Source organism: Mastigoproctus giganteus, chromosome 9 (assembly GCF_048544385.1).
Source record: "Mastigoproctus giganteus isolate SK-2022 chromosome 9, ASM4854438v1, whole genome shotgun sequence".
NCBI classification, from domain to species: domain Eukaryota; kingdom Metazoa; phylum Arthropoda; class Arachnida; order Uropygi; family Thelyphonidae; genus Mastigoproctus; species Mastigoproctus giganteus.
In genome coordinates this window covers 88090038-88105642 of record NC_143583.1, presented here as the reverse complement: position 1 = coordinate 88105642, position 15605 = coordinate 88090038, and the positions used below count along the sequence as shown (strand labels likewise).

Below are 15605 nucleotides of genomic sequence, written 5' to 3'. Positions count from 1 at the left end.
TACTTGAACATTGTATCATAATTAGGCTGCCGTAGCCTAGTGGTCAGGCATGCGGGTGCATAAGTACACGTGCCTTGAATGACCGGGGTTCAAGCCTGTGACTGCTGAATACGGTGCTGTTTCTTGTATTCAATCTATCATGCGAACTCCTCTGACCATTTGGTCGTCCCGGAGCATAAACAGAAAATTTATTTTATTTTAATGCAACCAACGCACTTACATTTTCGAAGAGTTAATAATGGCCGATAAGAATGAAAAAGCAACGACGTCTGGGCACAGTACGAAGACTATAAATGTAAGAAAAAGACTGAATTTGAAAATCAAATTAGATGTTTTGAAGCGATTTGATTCCAGTCAAAGACAAGCGGATGTGTGCCATAATTTAGGACTTGCAAGTTTAACTGTAAGAACAATTATAAAAAAAAATAAAGAATTAATTTTAGCAGTGGGAAAGATAGCTGTTCCACTGCAAGCAACTAGGGCTAGGGCGGCTATTAGGATTGAAATGGAAAGACTAACTAATTTTATTGAAGATAATATCCAATGCAGAATTCAGTTAAGTTAAATATTATTAAAAAAAAAAAAGAGAAAGAGATTAGCCAATATGATGATCTGAAGAAAACTCACCTAAAAAAAAAAAAAATGTGGAACCATTTAAAACTAGTAAGGGCTGGTTGAATAGATTTAAAATCCAGGGAGAAGCCACAAGTGCAGAAGGAGCCGAAACTTTCAAAAAAAACTTGTTAAAATTATTGAAGAGGGATATTATGTGTTAATCTGTACTTCTCAACAAGTTTTAACATAGATGAAGCAGGACTTTTGTGGAAACTAATGCCTAAAAGAAGTTTCATATTGAAAGAATAAAAAAACATGCCAGGTTTCAAATCGGTGAAGGATCGGTTGATTTTATTGTTGGGTGGTAATTAAACTGCGGGGATTTAAAATTAATACCCCTTTTAGTTTATTTGGAAGAGGGCCAAAGTTCAACCCAAAATCGACACATTTTTCATGATTAAATTCATCAATTAAATTAAATCAATTTAGATCAATTAAATTCATTATTTTAATTGGAATTTTAAGTTTAATTTTGATACATAAGTAGTTACGACATAATTATATACGTATGTAATGCAGAATATTTTATATGTACAAATATTTGAATATTAAATATTTTGACCGACATTTTTGCATCATTTCACTACAGTTTATTATTGATTAGGAAATATCCTATGGCACCGACCGCAACTCACAAATACATATGTTACCTTATGGGAATGCGGCGCTCGCTTAGCGTGGATTCACTTAGCACTCTGTTTTTACAAAACAAATTATCAGTGTTAAGCGGGGGTAACCTGTATATATATATATATATATATATATATATATAAGGAAAATTCCCCATTTACAAACTATTCAGAAGACCATGCTCTTTGTAAATTGGGAGACTGCTACAGCAGAGGTGACGTGAAAATGGATCTTATCAATTTTCCTGCAGGCAAGTATTACTGTGCAAATCTTACTAGTGCCCAAACAGCATTTAAGTAATATACAGACTATTATATTATGTCTTAGGTGGAAATGGTTCTGGAAAACAGCTAATCACACTCCATTTTGATCACTGGTTCATAACATTTTTTGTCTTGCAGCTCTCCTTTGATTTAAAATCCTCATGCCCTCTTCCTCACATATACTTAAAAACCTTTTATGCTTTGAGGATTTTTATTAAAAAGTTACTTTTAAGTAATTTTTATAGTAATATATTTATTTAAATGAGCTTGGCACCCAATTTTACCATGAATAATACATATATACAAAATAAATAAAATGTATTTCAGTTATAGGAAACAAATAAAAAAATTTCATTTAAAAAAAATGTTTGCCATATAAAGGTGCATGTGCTGCGCATGCAAGGTGGATGGCTTTATGTAAAACATCCTTGGGCGCACCTACAATGGATTTATGATAACTAAAGTAAGAGACATATACTTGTGATTGCAAAATATCTAAATGTCTCTGGAAAACAGTATCGATTGAGGTACCCAATACTTGTGACCTTTGTCTTTATTTTCTTAGGTTTTGTGGCTTTCGTTCTTGCTCCAATACCCTCGAGAACGCTCTGGACTTGACTTCGGCATTGTTGAACACTCAAGTTTTATTTTCAAAAATTAATGACGAAAACATCTCTATAGTGGCACTTAACAATGGAATGTAACGAAAATGTGAGACGAAAAAAGAAATTCTTGAAAAATGTATTGGTGCAGTTATATGACAAATAGCCCTCTATTTACGTCGGGGTTATGTTCCTGGGGGGGGGGGGACAGGCGCAAAAGGAACCCTTCATATAATGGTGTCAATCAGAAATAATCACAGGGTTAGGTTCTGGGCACCAAAATTTTTACCCACCACTTTGCATCGATTGTTTTATTTTATTAGCATTCTTAATAGTTGTAGAAATAGTCGATGGAGGCATATTCATAGCCCTACACACATTAGGGCAGCTTTCACCAGATTCCATGACGCCTCCATAGCCAGGTGGGCAGGAGCAGTAGTTCGTAGCACCCGCTTCTTGATTAGACCTGAGTTTGAGCCCGTGACCACCAAATACGGAGGATGCGGAAAGGTCAGGGAATGACCACTGCATATCCTCGGAGCAATATGGCCTTAGTTGCTAATGCTCCTAAAAACCAAATAACAATAACATCACTAGATTCCATCCTCCAAATATTGCACTAAGATTCAGTGAACTTCTTTTACCAGACACGGTGTCTCTTTATTCTGTTAAATTAAAAACTTTATAACACGATTGGCAAAAACTGCACACGGCTACCACTATTATTATTATTTAATATATTAATAGCACAATTAATAAAAAATGTTAGCGTAATTAATTTCCAACATGCGTAAACAACAATCAACAATGCTTCACCACATCCACGGCTGGCTACCTTGAGGGCAGGAATCTTTTTCGTCTCTGATACAGGTGTGCCGATTGGCTCAGATTGTCCTAAATCACATGAACAGTGCATGATACATAGCATAATATGATGCCGATAAATTTTGTCTGATGATTTGAAACTTTCAATTTATAAAAACATTGCAAAAATAAATAAATAAAAATAAAAATGGTGGTGTGGTTATTGATTGGCACAAATCGGACCAGTTCAAAGCAGGGGCTACCTGTACTTGTATTGTTGCAATCATACTTCCTGCAGTAGTGACTGCAGGCAGTATGAGTACAGTGACATCGCAATCAGTCAGTAGTAATTGCAGGATTTCGACATCATACTATTCAACAAATGGCTACAATCAAATGGGTAATTAGGCTATTGGCTTGGATTCCACTAACTTCTTTCAAGCCAAAGATGTGTACACATAAAATAAAACATCTTTCATGCATACAAGTCACACATGCATGTTTTTTTTATTGTGTTTTTCTAATGCAGTTCGATGAAGTTCAAACCAATGGCGTTTGAATTTTGTAAATCGGTTGACTAGAACTCAGATATCATACCAGTCACAAAAAATTCATCACATGCTCTAATCATACTACTAGCGAGTGCTCAGCGTGGACTAGTGGTGGGAGTGTGGGGAAGTGCCTCTGGCGGATGATGTAATCACTTCCGTGACGCATTTTTTGTGACCAATCAGATTTACTCCATTTTTGGTATTACCAAGGATGTATCACATCTAAAATGTAGTTTTTGAATGAAACTGATCAGGAGGGAGACTCCTCCCCCTCCAGGTTAAAAACTAGGAGTATAATCCATTCCTAACAGGATGTATTGATTAATTTACATGTAGTGTAATTATCCCTATATTGAAGTTTAACACCCGTCGCCACTACTGTTCCTAGTAGTGGTGACAGGTGTTAAACTTCAATAGCAGGGAACAAGTGCAACGGCAAGTTGATATATGGGCTAGTATGGCCAATGAATTTGGACTGGTTTTCAGTCAGGAGAAGAGTGAAGTAATGGTTCTAAAGAGCCTGACTGGTACATTACAATGGTCGGGAAAGAGCTAAAAATGGTTAACAACTTCAAGTTTCAACAGTTTCAAGTATCTAGGGAGCACCATTACAAAGACTGAAATGTTAGACAAGATGAAGAAAAATGATACATGCAAGCAGGCGGAAATTTCTATAGGCAGACAAGAGATCTGATCTGGAACAGGAACATGCCGCTGAAGTGTAAGAAGGCTATATATCAGACCTATTACATACCAATTCTGATGTATGCATTTGAAACTTGGACTATGAGGAAAAAGGATGAAAGCAGAATTCAGGGGGCAGAAATGAGATTTGTGAGGAGCCATAGCCGGAAAGACAAGATGCGACAAAATCAGGAATGATGTGATTAGGGAGAGAATAGGATGGAAAGGTCCCGTTTGAAATGGTTTTGACATGTGAAGAGGATGAACGAGAGGATTTTGCCAAGAAGAATGCTTGATTTACAATTAAGAGACGAACGACAAAGGTGTGTAGACCAAGAATGAAGTGGGAGGACATGATAAAGATCAATGTCATTAAGAGAGGAGGAAACTGGAGTGAAATCAGTGACCGATATAAGTACGGGAAAATTCCGTGGTGAGGAGGTGTCATAGGTTAATCGTGGAATAGTGGAACGATGATAGATGATGATGATTAAAGTTTAATAGTGGTGGAGTAATGGTATAGTACAGTGTTTGCCAAACTTGGGTCTGTAGAACAGTTTCCAGGGAGTCCACGAAACGGTGGTCGACCACACACACACACACACACACACACACACACACACACACACACACACACACACACACACAGTATATACATGCATATAACATATGCATATGTTATATATAGGCATTTGCAAACGTTTTGATATTTGAAGGGGTCCGTGAACTTTTTTTGATTTTTGAAAGGGTTTGTGGATCTCAGTAGTTTGGGAACCACTGGTATAGTAGAGTCTCTTTTTTTCTTTTTTTCTTTTTTGTCATATCTGTCTGGGTTTTTTACCATTGAGTAAAGAACCTTTATGATAATCTGCCACTATGTCAGTTTTGTGGAAGTATCGTGACACATGTCAGGCATGTCAGACTACTGGGTTCGAAGAAAGTGGTGTAGTAAAGCTGTTTATTTATTTGTGACAGGTTTGGAATGCCATTGTCATGCATCTAGTGAGACCCACACGCATAATAAGTTATCTTAAATCTTGCAGGAAGAGTAAAATATTTCTAAATCTATCCTGAAGGTTGAAGTTGTAATTACCATTAATGAGGGTGGCCTTATCTAAAAGAAAGTTTTCATTGAAAAACTTTATTTTAGATAAGGCCACCCTCATTAATGATAATTACATTACCATTCACCCTCACCCACTGAAACAACAGTACTTCATTACTCCACAGTACAACAGTACTCCCCCTCACCCACTGAAACAACAGTACTTGTAATTTTGCTAGAATTTAGTATATTTGTGTGCTAAGTCTGTGTGTGTGTGTGTTGAATAATTAATTTATTTTTCATTTTATTTTAGCCATTGGACAGGTTAGGTAACTGGCCATGGTATAGTCCAGAAGAAGGTGGTCTAGGAGAACAAAGGTATCGATATTGTTTAACGTCTCTTTCTATACCTAGGCGGCAATGTATAGGATTTGCAAGGCGGAGGATAGGTAGAGGAGGAAGGTAAGGAGGACTCTGTCAAAAAATAAAAAAGTTATGCTTTCTTTATGAATGTATGTAAATAAGAAGACAATAGTTTAATTTTGTTTTGTTTGTCTTTTTTCTTTATCTGTATAGAATAGTTAAATGTGCTTCATTTTCTTTGTCTGTATAGAATATTATTAGACAGAGCATGGACTCCTTTGGACGATTATTGGGCTGATCTCGACTTCACTATTTCACATTCTTTACCAAATGGCCTACCGTGTTCAAATGAGTTTTTAACAGAAATTAAAAATGAATGGTAAGTATGGTTACATATAAAGTTTTAATTAAATTTAATAGGAAGCAATAAGTACCTTACAACAGTATTTCTGGGTTTAAATGAACTTCTTCTATTATTATCCTTTTATTTTATTTAGTATTAGTAGTGGAAAATGATGCAAGAAAGCACTTATGCAGCATCTGTCAAAAAAAATTTTCCTACATCAGCTGCCTATTCCCCCCTCAAGCAGTTCATCTAGTTCTTCCTTGAATTTTAAACTACCCATCTCCTCATCACCAGATGGAAGTTTGTTCCAACAATCTACCAGCTGAAGGCAAATTTCCACTCGCGTGTCCTGCATATACCCTTCCTCAATTTGAATTTATGTCTCCATGTGTGTGTAGTCTGAGCAAAAGGAAGAATTCTATCAGCATCGAGTTACTCAATCCATTAATAGCCTTAAACACCTCAACAGATCTCCACACAGGCGCCTAGTCTCCAGACTGCATTTGCAGTACTATAGACTTTCCTGGTATGAGCAACTTTTCTCTCCCCTCACTAATCTTGTTTCTCTTCTTTTCACCCATTCAGCAGATCCTCGTCCTTCCTAAAACGAGTGTTCCAGTCCTGTGTGCAGTAATCGATATGTGTTCTAACTATTGCCTTATACAATGAGATAATCACCTCCTAATCCCTGCTGTAAATTCCCATATATCATTAACAAAACACCATGAACTGTTCTGGCAGCTTAGTCAGAGAACTGCATATCTGAACAGCCCAACCGTGTCTTTTTCATTCTCTACGAACCTGAGTTTGGTACATTAATCTAGGATTAGATTACTGATATCCATATAAAGTAAGTATCTTGCATACGTCAATATTAAAATTCTGCTGCTTCTCCGCCCATCTACCTAAATTTGTCTAGATCTTGTTGCAGTAGAATACACTGATTACTGTGATTAACCACCCTGCCAATGTATGTTTCATCACACTTACATATTAAGCCTGATGCGCCTTTCATCAGTATCACTATTAAATAAAGACAACAACAATTGCTGCAGCACTAAACCTTGGGGGACGGCTCTAATAAAATTAGTCCAAGAAGAGCAGTGCCCGTTGATAACCACTCTGTCTCCTTGCACTCAACCATCCCTCTCTCCATATCAGTAACTTGCTCTTAATGCCACACTGCTCTGATATGTATAGCAGTCTTTTATGTGCAATAGCATCAAAAGCTTTTCTGAAATCTAAATATACATTGTCACTGACCAAAGTCTACTAACTTGAGTTAGTTATTGCACAATTGATACATTAATCTAGTACAAAGGGTACTAGGAAAGTTTTGCAATATGACGCAACAATGAATCACAGGAAGCTGCTTGTTGCTGCATGTTGAGACATGTTCATACGTGCATAGTAGCCGCCGCACCAAGTTGATGGGCTCAGTTATTCATTAGTAGTGAGAGTGTAAAGTGCTTGCGATGGCATCGTGGTCACGAAATGAGATAAGGACAGTTTTGCGGTATAATTTCGTGCGTGGTTTAACCATAGACCAGTGCTTAGAAGAAATGACTCTTGCACTAGATGATGATTGTCCACATCGTACAACGATATTCAGGTGGTATAGAGAATTCCAAAGGGGAAATTTCACTCTGGAGGATTCTGAGAGGCCGGGAAGGCCACGAACGTCAGTTACGGAGGAAAACGTTACTGCTGTGAGGAAAATGCTTGACGAAAACAGGCGAGTGACCTACCAACAGATAGAGGATACTTTGGGCCTAAATGCACCAGCAATTCGTTCGATTCTGCAAAATCATTTGCACGTGAAGAAACTTTGTTCTCTCTGGGTGCCGCATCAACTGACTGAAGAGCAGATGACACGACGTGTGACTTGGTGCCGGGAGATGTTAAAAAAGTTTGATAAGGGACAATCTCGGTATGTGAACAACATCGTGACAGGTGACGAGACTTGGCTGTACTATTACGATCTGCCGACCAAGGCTCAAAACAAAGTTTGGGTCTTTGATGATGACGACACACCCGTAATTGTCAGAAAATCCCGATCTGTAAAGAAGAAAATGATAGCTGTATTTTTCAAATCGAGTGGAATTGTGGAACGTGTCGTTTTGGACACGCAGAAGACAGTCACAGCTAAGTGGTATACTGAACAATGCCTGCCTAAAGTCATTGGATCTATGAAGAACCTGTGGCCAAAGTCAAGAATGGACACCTGGTACCTCCATCACGATAATGCTCCAGCTCACCGTGCCAAAGCCTGCACCGAATATTTGACCACGACAGGACTGAAACTTCTCGAGCACCCTCCCTAGAGTCCAGACCTTGCTCCCTGCGACTTTGCACTGTTCCCGCATGTGAAAATGAAGCTAAAAGGGAGGCGGTTTTCCAGTGATGAGGACCTTCTACGGGCTTGGGACAACGAGTGTGCTTTACTCCCTAGTGAAACTTGGCAGAACTGGTTTAAAGATTGGTTTCGGAGGATGGAGAGGTGTATTGAATGTAGAGGAAATTACTTTGAAAAAATTAAATAAACAAAGCTGTATTGCAGAACTTTCCTAGTACCCTTTGTATTACTGCTACCCATATGAAATATCTTGCATATATCAATATTAAAATTCAATTACCGCTTGTCACCCATCTGCCTAAATTTGTCTAGATCTTGTTGCAGTAAGATACACTGATTCCTGTGATTAACCACCCTGCCAACCTATGCTTCATCTACAGACTTAAATATTAAGCTTGATGTGTCTTTCATCAATATCAGTACTAAATATAGACAACAATGCAACGATTGGCTCGCCACTGAACCCTGGGGCACTGCTAATACATTAGAAATGTGTTAGCTGACACTGCAGCCAAATCAGAAATTCCCTCTAATAATTGTTGCCTATCAGTCCCCTATACAGACTACAGGCAAATAATACACAAAAAGATTCACACCCAGTGGCAAGATTCATGGAATAGACAGACTACCAATAAATTACATCAGATAAAGCCTGTAATTGAACCGTGGCAGTCTAGTCTGCACAGGAATCGTAAGGACTAATTTGTTTTTACATGGACCGCATAGGACACAGTCATCTGACACATTCTTTCTTGCTGAGGGCTGATGACCCTCCTATGTGTGAGTCCTGTGATACAGTTTTATCCCTGAAACATATTTTAACCGAGTGCTCAGATTTAATAATATGCACTTTACCGCTTTTAACCATCTGACTGTGACAGTGACAAGGCGTCAGCTCGTTTTTGTTTTTTACAGCTTATTAATTTATATACATGTATATAAAATAAGCTTTATATTTTTAAAATATGTACCCCTTTTAAACTTATACCTAATCTTTTGACTAGGACCTCTTTTAAAGTTAACAGAATCTATTTTTACCTTTGTCTTGGCACATAATAGCCACTGCTGCTAATGTGCCATAAAAATTCCAATCCAACCAGATTCAAATACCGAATCCCTTTATCTGTATGACACTATGTCTCTGATATTCCCACAATGTCTGCCTTTAATGACTTAACTAGCACTTCAAATTCATCAAATTGATTTAGTACCATTACAAGGGATAATCAAATAGTAAGGCTCTCTAGGCTGTAATTTTTTGTCTTATTCAGATTTTAGTTTCCTTTCATGGCACCGACATTGCTAGTGAAGTAAACTGAGATGATGCAAGACATTTCTGTTGATTTGATAGTTTGTCTTTGTTTTTTTACATAAGAAATTGTGAAGCAGCGAGAAACCCTGATCCAAGAAGAAATACAGTACTAATGATTTCCTCTGGATGAAAAACAGTTCTATGGCTGAAATCTACAGGTTGAGGTTTATGGCAGTGGTATTATGGCTGTGCAATATGTTAGGAAGTAATGCTGACTGTGTCCCAATGGAAGATTTAATCTACATGATTAAAATTGCAGCCATACACTAAACATGTCCAAAACAGAGCCAAACACTGCATTTGTTGAGGAATTGATTCTGAAAAACCAAACCCAAAGACAACTGTTAAGCACCTTTTCAAAAACAAAGAATTCATAGTATTGTGATGCAAAGACACAAACTTCTACAACACTAATTTAAAGTTTATTCCAACAATATATTCCTCTCTGGTTGGAAGCAGATTTATGCACATCTGTTGTGCAATCAGTCTTTTTAAATTTAAATTTGTCTCCTTGTGTGTGTCATCTGATAAAGAGTAAAGATGCCATCCACATTTAGTTTACTTAACCTTTTTTAAAGTCTTATACATTCAGTTAGATCACCATGTAGATTACTAGTTTCCAGACACTACAATTTACACAACCCCAGTCTTTCTTAGGGAGAATATCCTGTTATACCCCCAACTAGTTTTGTTGTCCTTTTCTGTGCCCTTTCCAACAGATCTATTTCCGCCGACCGGGCTAGCCGAGTGGGTAAAGTACCTGCCTGGCAACCCAAAGGTCGCGGGTTCGATTCCCGCCTCGGGCTTGGATCAAAGTACTGCAAAAAAACCTTGGGAGGTGCAATATGGCCACAGAAGCCGATGCGCCAACAACTACCAAATCAAAAAAAAAAAAAAAAAAAGATCTATTTCCTTCCTAAAATGAGGTTTCCAAATCTGTATATTATTGACAGAATCCCATGAGCTTTTCTAACAGATAGATTGTATTGTTAGAATTTTATGTCAGACTGTACAATAACCTGTAGATCTCTTTCTTTATCAACTATTTTGACTTTGATTCTACCCAAATGCAGTACCTTGCATTTATTAATGTTAAATTCAATTGCCATTTTTCTGCCCATCTGCCTAGTTTATTTAGATTTTCTTCAGGTGGTATATTCTGATTAATGTCATTAACCTTGGTATCATCAGTAAGCTCAGACATTTAACTTGGTGTTTACAGCAATATCATCATTGTTATTATTATTACTTATAGTGTCCTGCCAAGGGCAGTTCTGTTTATACATTCAGCAACTATTCCATTCCCTATCCTCAGTCCTCTTCTTCATCTCCGCATCATCCCCTCCCAGTTGATCTAACGTAGTTTTCCTCAGTCTTCTTCTGAGCCTCTTTTCACTTCACCAATCGCTCACGTCGCAGTGTGTGCAGTCCAATTTTTCTGCACTATTTCAGTCAAACATCCCTTCTCAAAACCTCTTTATTTCCCATCTTCCTTCCCATACCCACATCTCAACACCTTCCAATCATCTAATACCTTCTATTCTTAATGTCCATGTCTACTCTACCACATAATATTCTTTTCTTCTCAAAAGCTATACTTATTTCTATGCTGCTCTTTGCTTCTTCCACCATTAGGCTTCCCAAATACTTATACTCAGTGCTTTTTTTTTTGTAAAAAAATAGGTGCCGGTACTCATTCTTTGCTATCAGGAAAATTTGAAAATTAAAAGGACATGAAAAGTATAGTACTCTAAAAAATTATTTCCTCATATTGTTACTTTAGTAGTAATGTTTTTGGAATAAGAACAACAAATTAAGTATATTAACGCACAGTTTACTAAGCATAAATTTATTATTCAAGTATATAAAAAATAAGTAAAATGTGTGAAAAATAAGTAATAAGTAAAAATTAGTAAAAAAAAAAAAATTTCATAATAAAGTTTTTATAGAATATTCCAAATTTTTATTGAGTTCTCATCCAACACACTATGCTGACTTCTTTTCATCTGTTTGTGTCTGTTGCCGAATGACGTTTCCGAAGCAGCAACAATTCGACATATTTGCTGGATCAAAGTGTGTCACCGGTGGGCCTACAATTAGTAGAAGGTGGGCCAGAGCCCATTAGGAATACCCCTTCGATTCTGAACTCAAAAACAGAAACTTCCTTTTACATGTAACAGGATATGGAAAATATAACACAAATTTTTCTCGATTCGCTCACTGTGGCCCCCAAAAGAAATCTAACTTTGAATATGTCCCATCAAATGCTCTTAAATTTTGCCGAAATCGTCTTTTCAATTAGGTATTCTCGAAATCCATGAATTGTATCTCTTTCATTTAACTGAAGCCTAATTGACAATTTTCTAACTTTATTCTCACCAAATGCCAACATTTCATGTTTAGAAGGTTTAATACCTCGTTCTCATTCTCCTTCTCCTGTCATCGATATTGTCACTAGTTCTTAAATTTGAATTTTTTTCTTTTCTTTTCCTTTTTTTTTTTTTTCAACTGTCCAAAATGTCTTTGTCATTTGGATATTCAGCTACTGTGACCATGTAAACAGAGATAGGGAAAATTTATGGAAAAATGTGGATAACACATTTCCACAAAATAGATGATTATTTGTCGGGGTAAAAGTAAATCACTCTCTCCTAATTCTTGGACAGGGCACTTACAGTTGATTCACAGTGGTGTCCAACCTATGGCCTGCGCAGAAAGTGAATACAGCTTTTTAAATTTTGCTAATTATCAAAAAATTTTTCTCATTAAATGTTTTGTTTAGTAAATGTAATCGTGTATTGTACTTAATAAAATTTTCAAATATTTTCAATTTTAGGTGTATCATTATTTTTATTTATTCACCTTATATTCATCTTAAGCAGTGAGCATTTAAAGGCAAAAGTAAGGTATTTTTTGAAAAACAAAGGAAAGTAATATTTTTATAATTTTAATAAAATCTAAAAAAATAAATTAGTGACATAGATTTGTTACACATAAAAGTATTAGGAATTTGCATTTTTTTTATATATAGCCTGAAAATAAAAAATGGTAACATGAAAACAGAACTTCCTTTTATATGTTACAAGAGGCGCCTCCGTAGCCAGGTGGGAAGGAGCAGCAGTGCGTAGCACACACTTCTTGATTAGACCGGGGTTCGAGCCCGTCACCACCAAATACGGAGGATGTGGAAAGGTCAGGGAATGACCACCGCATATCCCGGAGCAATATGGCCTTAGTTGCTAATGCTCCTAAAAACCAAACAACTAACTATATGTTACAAGATATGGGAAATGTAACACACTAATTTTTCTTGAATCACTGAGTGTGACCCCTGAAAGAAATCTAACTTTGAATGTGGCCCCTGTACAGGAAAGGGTTGGACACCACTGCAGTAGAAGGTGGGCCAGAGCCCATTGGGAATACCCCTTGATCTGCTCACTGTTGACCAGCGCGACTTCTCTGTATGTGGGACAGGTGGTCGGATAGGTTTTACCAGGTACCCTCAAGTTGTAGAATGGTAATCCCTTTAGCTGTCTCAATTCTTGCTTAGCAGCAGCACTAATTTCCTAAATTCCCTGAAGGCCAGAAGTACAAACAGTGCATACCCAGTTGTCTCTCCTAAGCCGTTCGTTATATGAAAATTTTCTTCCCTCAACGGAAACTATTTTAAATGTAATTTCCAAGGGGAATTTTTTAAAAAAATTGCTATAAAAGGAGTTTGTTAAACAGAAGTCTGACTGGGTAATTTAGAATTCTAAAAATGGTTATGAAGTTTTATATAGAAAATATCTTAACAATAGACAGTGAAAAATGCAAATTTAGTTAAATAACTTTAAGCTTATTTGAATAGTAGGTAAACGTGAAAAAATTTACGGAATATTACAAATTTCGAAGTGCACTGCGTCCAAATGTCACAAGTCACTGTTAATAAAGGTGCTGGTACGCCATACCATCCCAAAAAAAGTACTGCTTATACTCATTCATCTATTCTGTTTTGTTCTCTCCTCTCCTAGTTCAATATTTAACTCATATACATTTCTCTTACTACTCTTATAACCTTGTCTTCTCAGTGTTTTTTTCTCATCACAACCCTATCACAACTTTCCTTAAACCCAGCAGTGACATCATTTCCATCTTGCATTTTCATACCAATTGGTTTTACTTCAGTCCAAAAAATTTAGTAGGGACCACCAAAGATGTTTTCACATCAAAAATTGGTTTAATAAAATTTAACAATGTTTTAACTGGGAATAGCCTGTTAAAGTTTCTGCGGTTCTTCCTCAGAATCTGTTACCATTGCCATATCATCTGCACACTAATGCTAAATAATATTTTTCCTCCCTCATCAATATTTCTTTTATCAGGTGCATCTTGACATATTTCTTCTATATGTATATTAAAAAGTTGAGTTTGAACAACACCCACCCTTATTTCACACTTCTTCCTATCTCTGCACTTTCGGTGTCACCTTGTCCTGCCCTAACTGTTACTCCTTTTTTTTTTTCTGTCCCCTAGTCTACTCAGTCAAAAGCCATCTTCACATTTCTAAAACATATACATCTTTGTTCAGGCTCTCTCTCTCTCTCCCTCCCCTCTTGAAAGCAAACTGTCCCTCTTCCACGTTTCTTCTATCTTTCATATCACCCTTCTATTTATTCTTAGCATCATTTTTTCCACATTCTGTACCAAATTTATAGTTCTAAAATCTTTACATTTCTTCGCATGGAAAATCCATGCGAAGAACTTTATAAACTCCACTCGAATTCCATCAATAGCTGCTGCTTTATTTATTTCCCTTCATTTCCTTTAATGCTACAATAAACTCTTGTTCCGTTATGACTATCGCAAAGCCGACTTCATTATTTCTACATTATCAAAATTGCACTCTTTCTGCTGTTCACTTGACCCACATAATCCCTTATGTATTCCATCGATATTGTTAATAAATATTAAAAACATTAAAGGTCTCAACATTAAGGTTATGAGGGGCAATGGCCATTAATAACCACTTTCGGTCTGCTTCCACTCAACCATCTCTTTATCTGTAGTAGTAAATTGTCCCTAATGTCACACTGCTCCAATTTGTACAGCAATTGTATATTTGATACCACATCAAACTGAAATCCAAGTATATGGGGTCAAAATTATTCTTTGCCTTCAGGTCCTCTGTGACAACTCATGTTAACTTATAAGATTGATCAGGCATGATCTCCTTTTATCAAATCCGTCCTGTGATTGCCTTATGATCCAACTCCTGTCAAGATAATCTTAAATTACTTCTTTAGTAAGTGACTCCATTTTCTTGGATACAGAAGTCAAACTTACAGGTCTGTAATTAAGGCGCCTCCGTAGCCAGGTGGGAAGAAGCAGCAGTGAGTAGCACACGCTTCTTAATTATACTAGGGTTCGAGCCCGTCACCACCAAATACGGAGGATGCGGAAAGGTCAGGAATGACCACCGCATATTCACGGAGCAATATGGCCTTAGTTGCTAATGCTCCAAATAACAAACAAAAAACCCAAAGGTTAGAAGGTCTGTAATTAGACACTTCCATTCTTGTGTATACGAGATAAATTTGTACTTCTCCAAGAACTCCCCCTTAATTGAAGGATGCTCTCATTATTATGGCTGAAGTTTTAACTATCTCTTTTGCAGCTTCTTATTTAATTGAATAGAATCCCTCAGCCCTGGGTGTTTTGTGCACTTTTAGCTGCCACAGTTTCCGTTCCTCTACCTACTATTTATTATAAAATCATTTAACATCCAGTCAGTATTAGATAGTTTTGCTAACCCACCCAGTCTATAAAAACTTCTTATGCCTGAATGTGGATGCAAAATATTTATTCAGTTAGTCAGCAACCTGCACAGGATCATCAATAATTATATCATTCATATCCAGTTGACCAATGTGGATACAAAGAATTCCTTGCTACTTTGCTCTTTGTACAGTGGGGCCCCAACACTGGAATGAATTACCCGATGGTAATTCATTCCAGTGAATTACCCGATGGTAATTCATTCCAGTGAATTACC

General features: G+C 36.9%; 1 protein-coding gene across 2 annotated transcripts in view; it reads left to right on the top strand.

The window, feature by feature from the left end:
- E(Pc) (Enhancer of Polycomb) overlaps window positions 1-15605 on the top strand; it is a 378489-nt gene that overhangs the window by 249924 nt on the left and 112960 nt on the right. For both annotated transcript variants that reach the window (XM_090381895.1, XM_090381894.1), the window contains exons 11-12: window positions 5508-5656; window positions 5808-5936. In XM_090381895.1, coding sequence (XP_090238021.1) covers window positions 5508-5656; window positions 5808-5936 — 278 coding nt within the window. The remainder of the gene's footprint in view (window positions 1-5507; window positions 5657-5807; window positions 5937-15605) is intronic.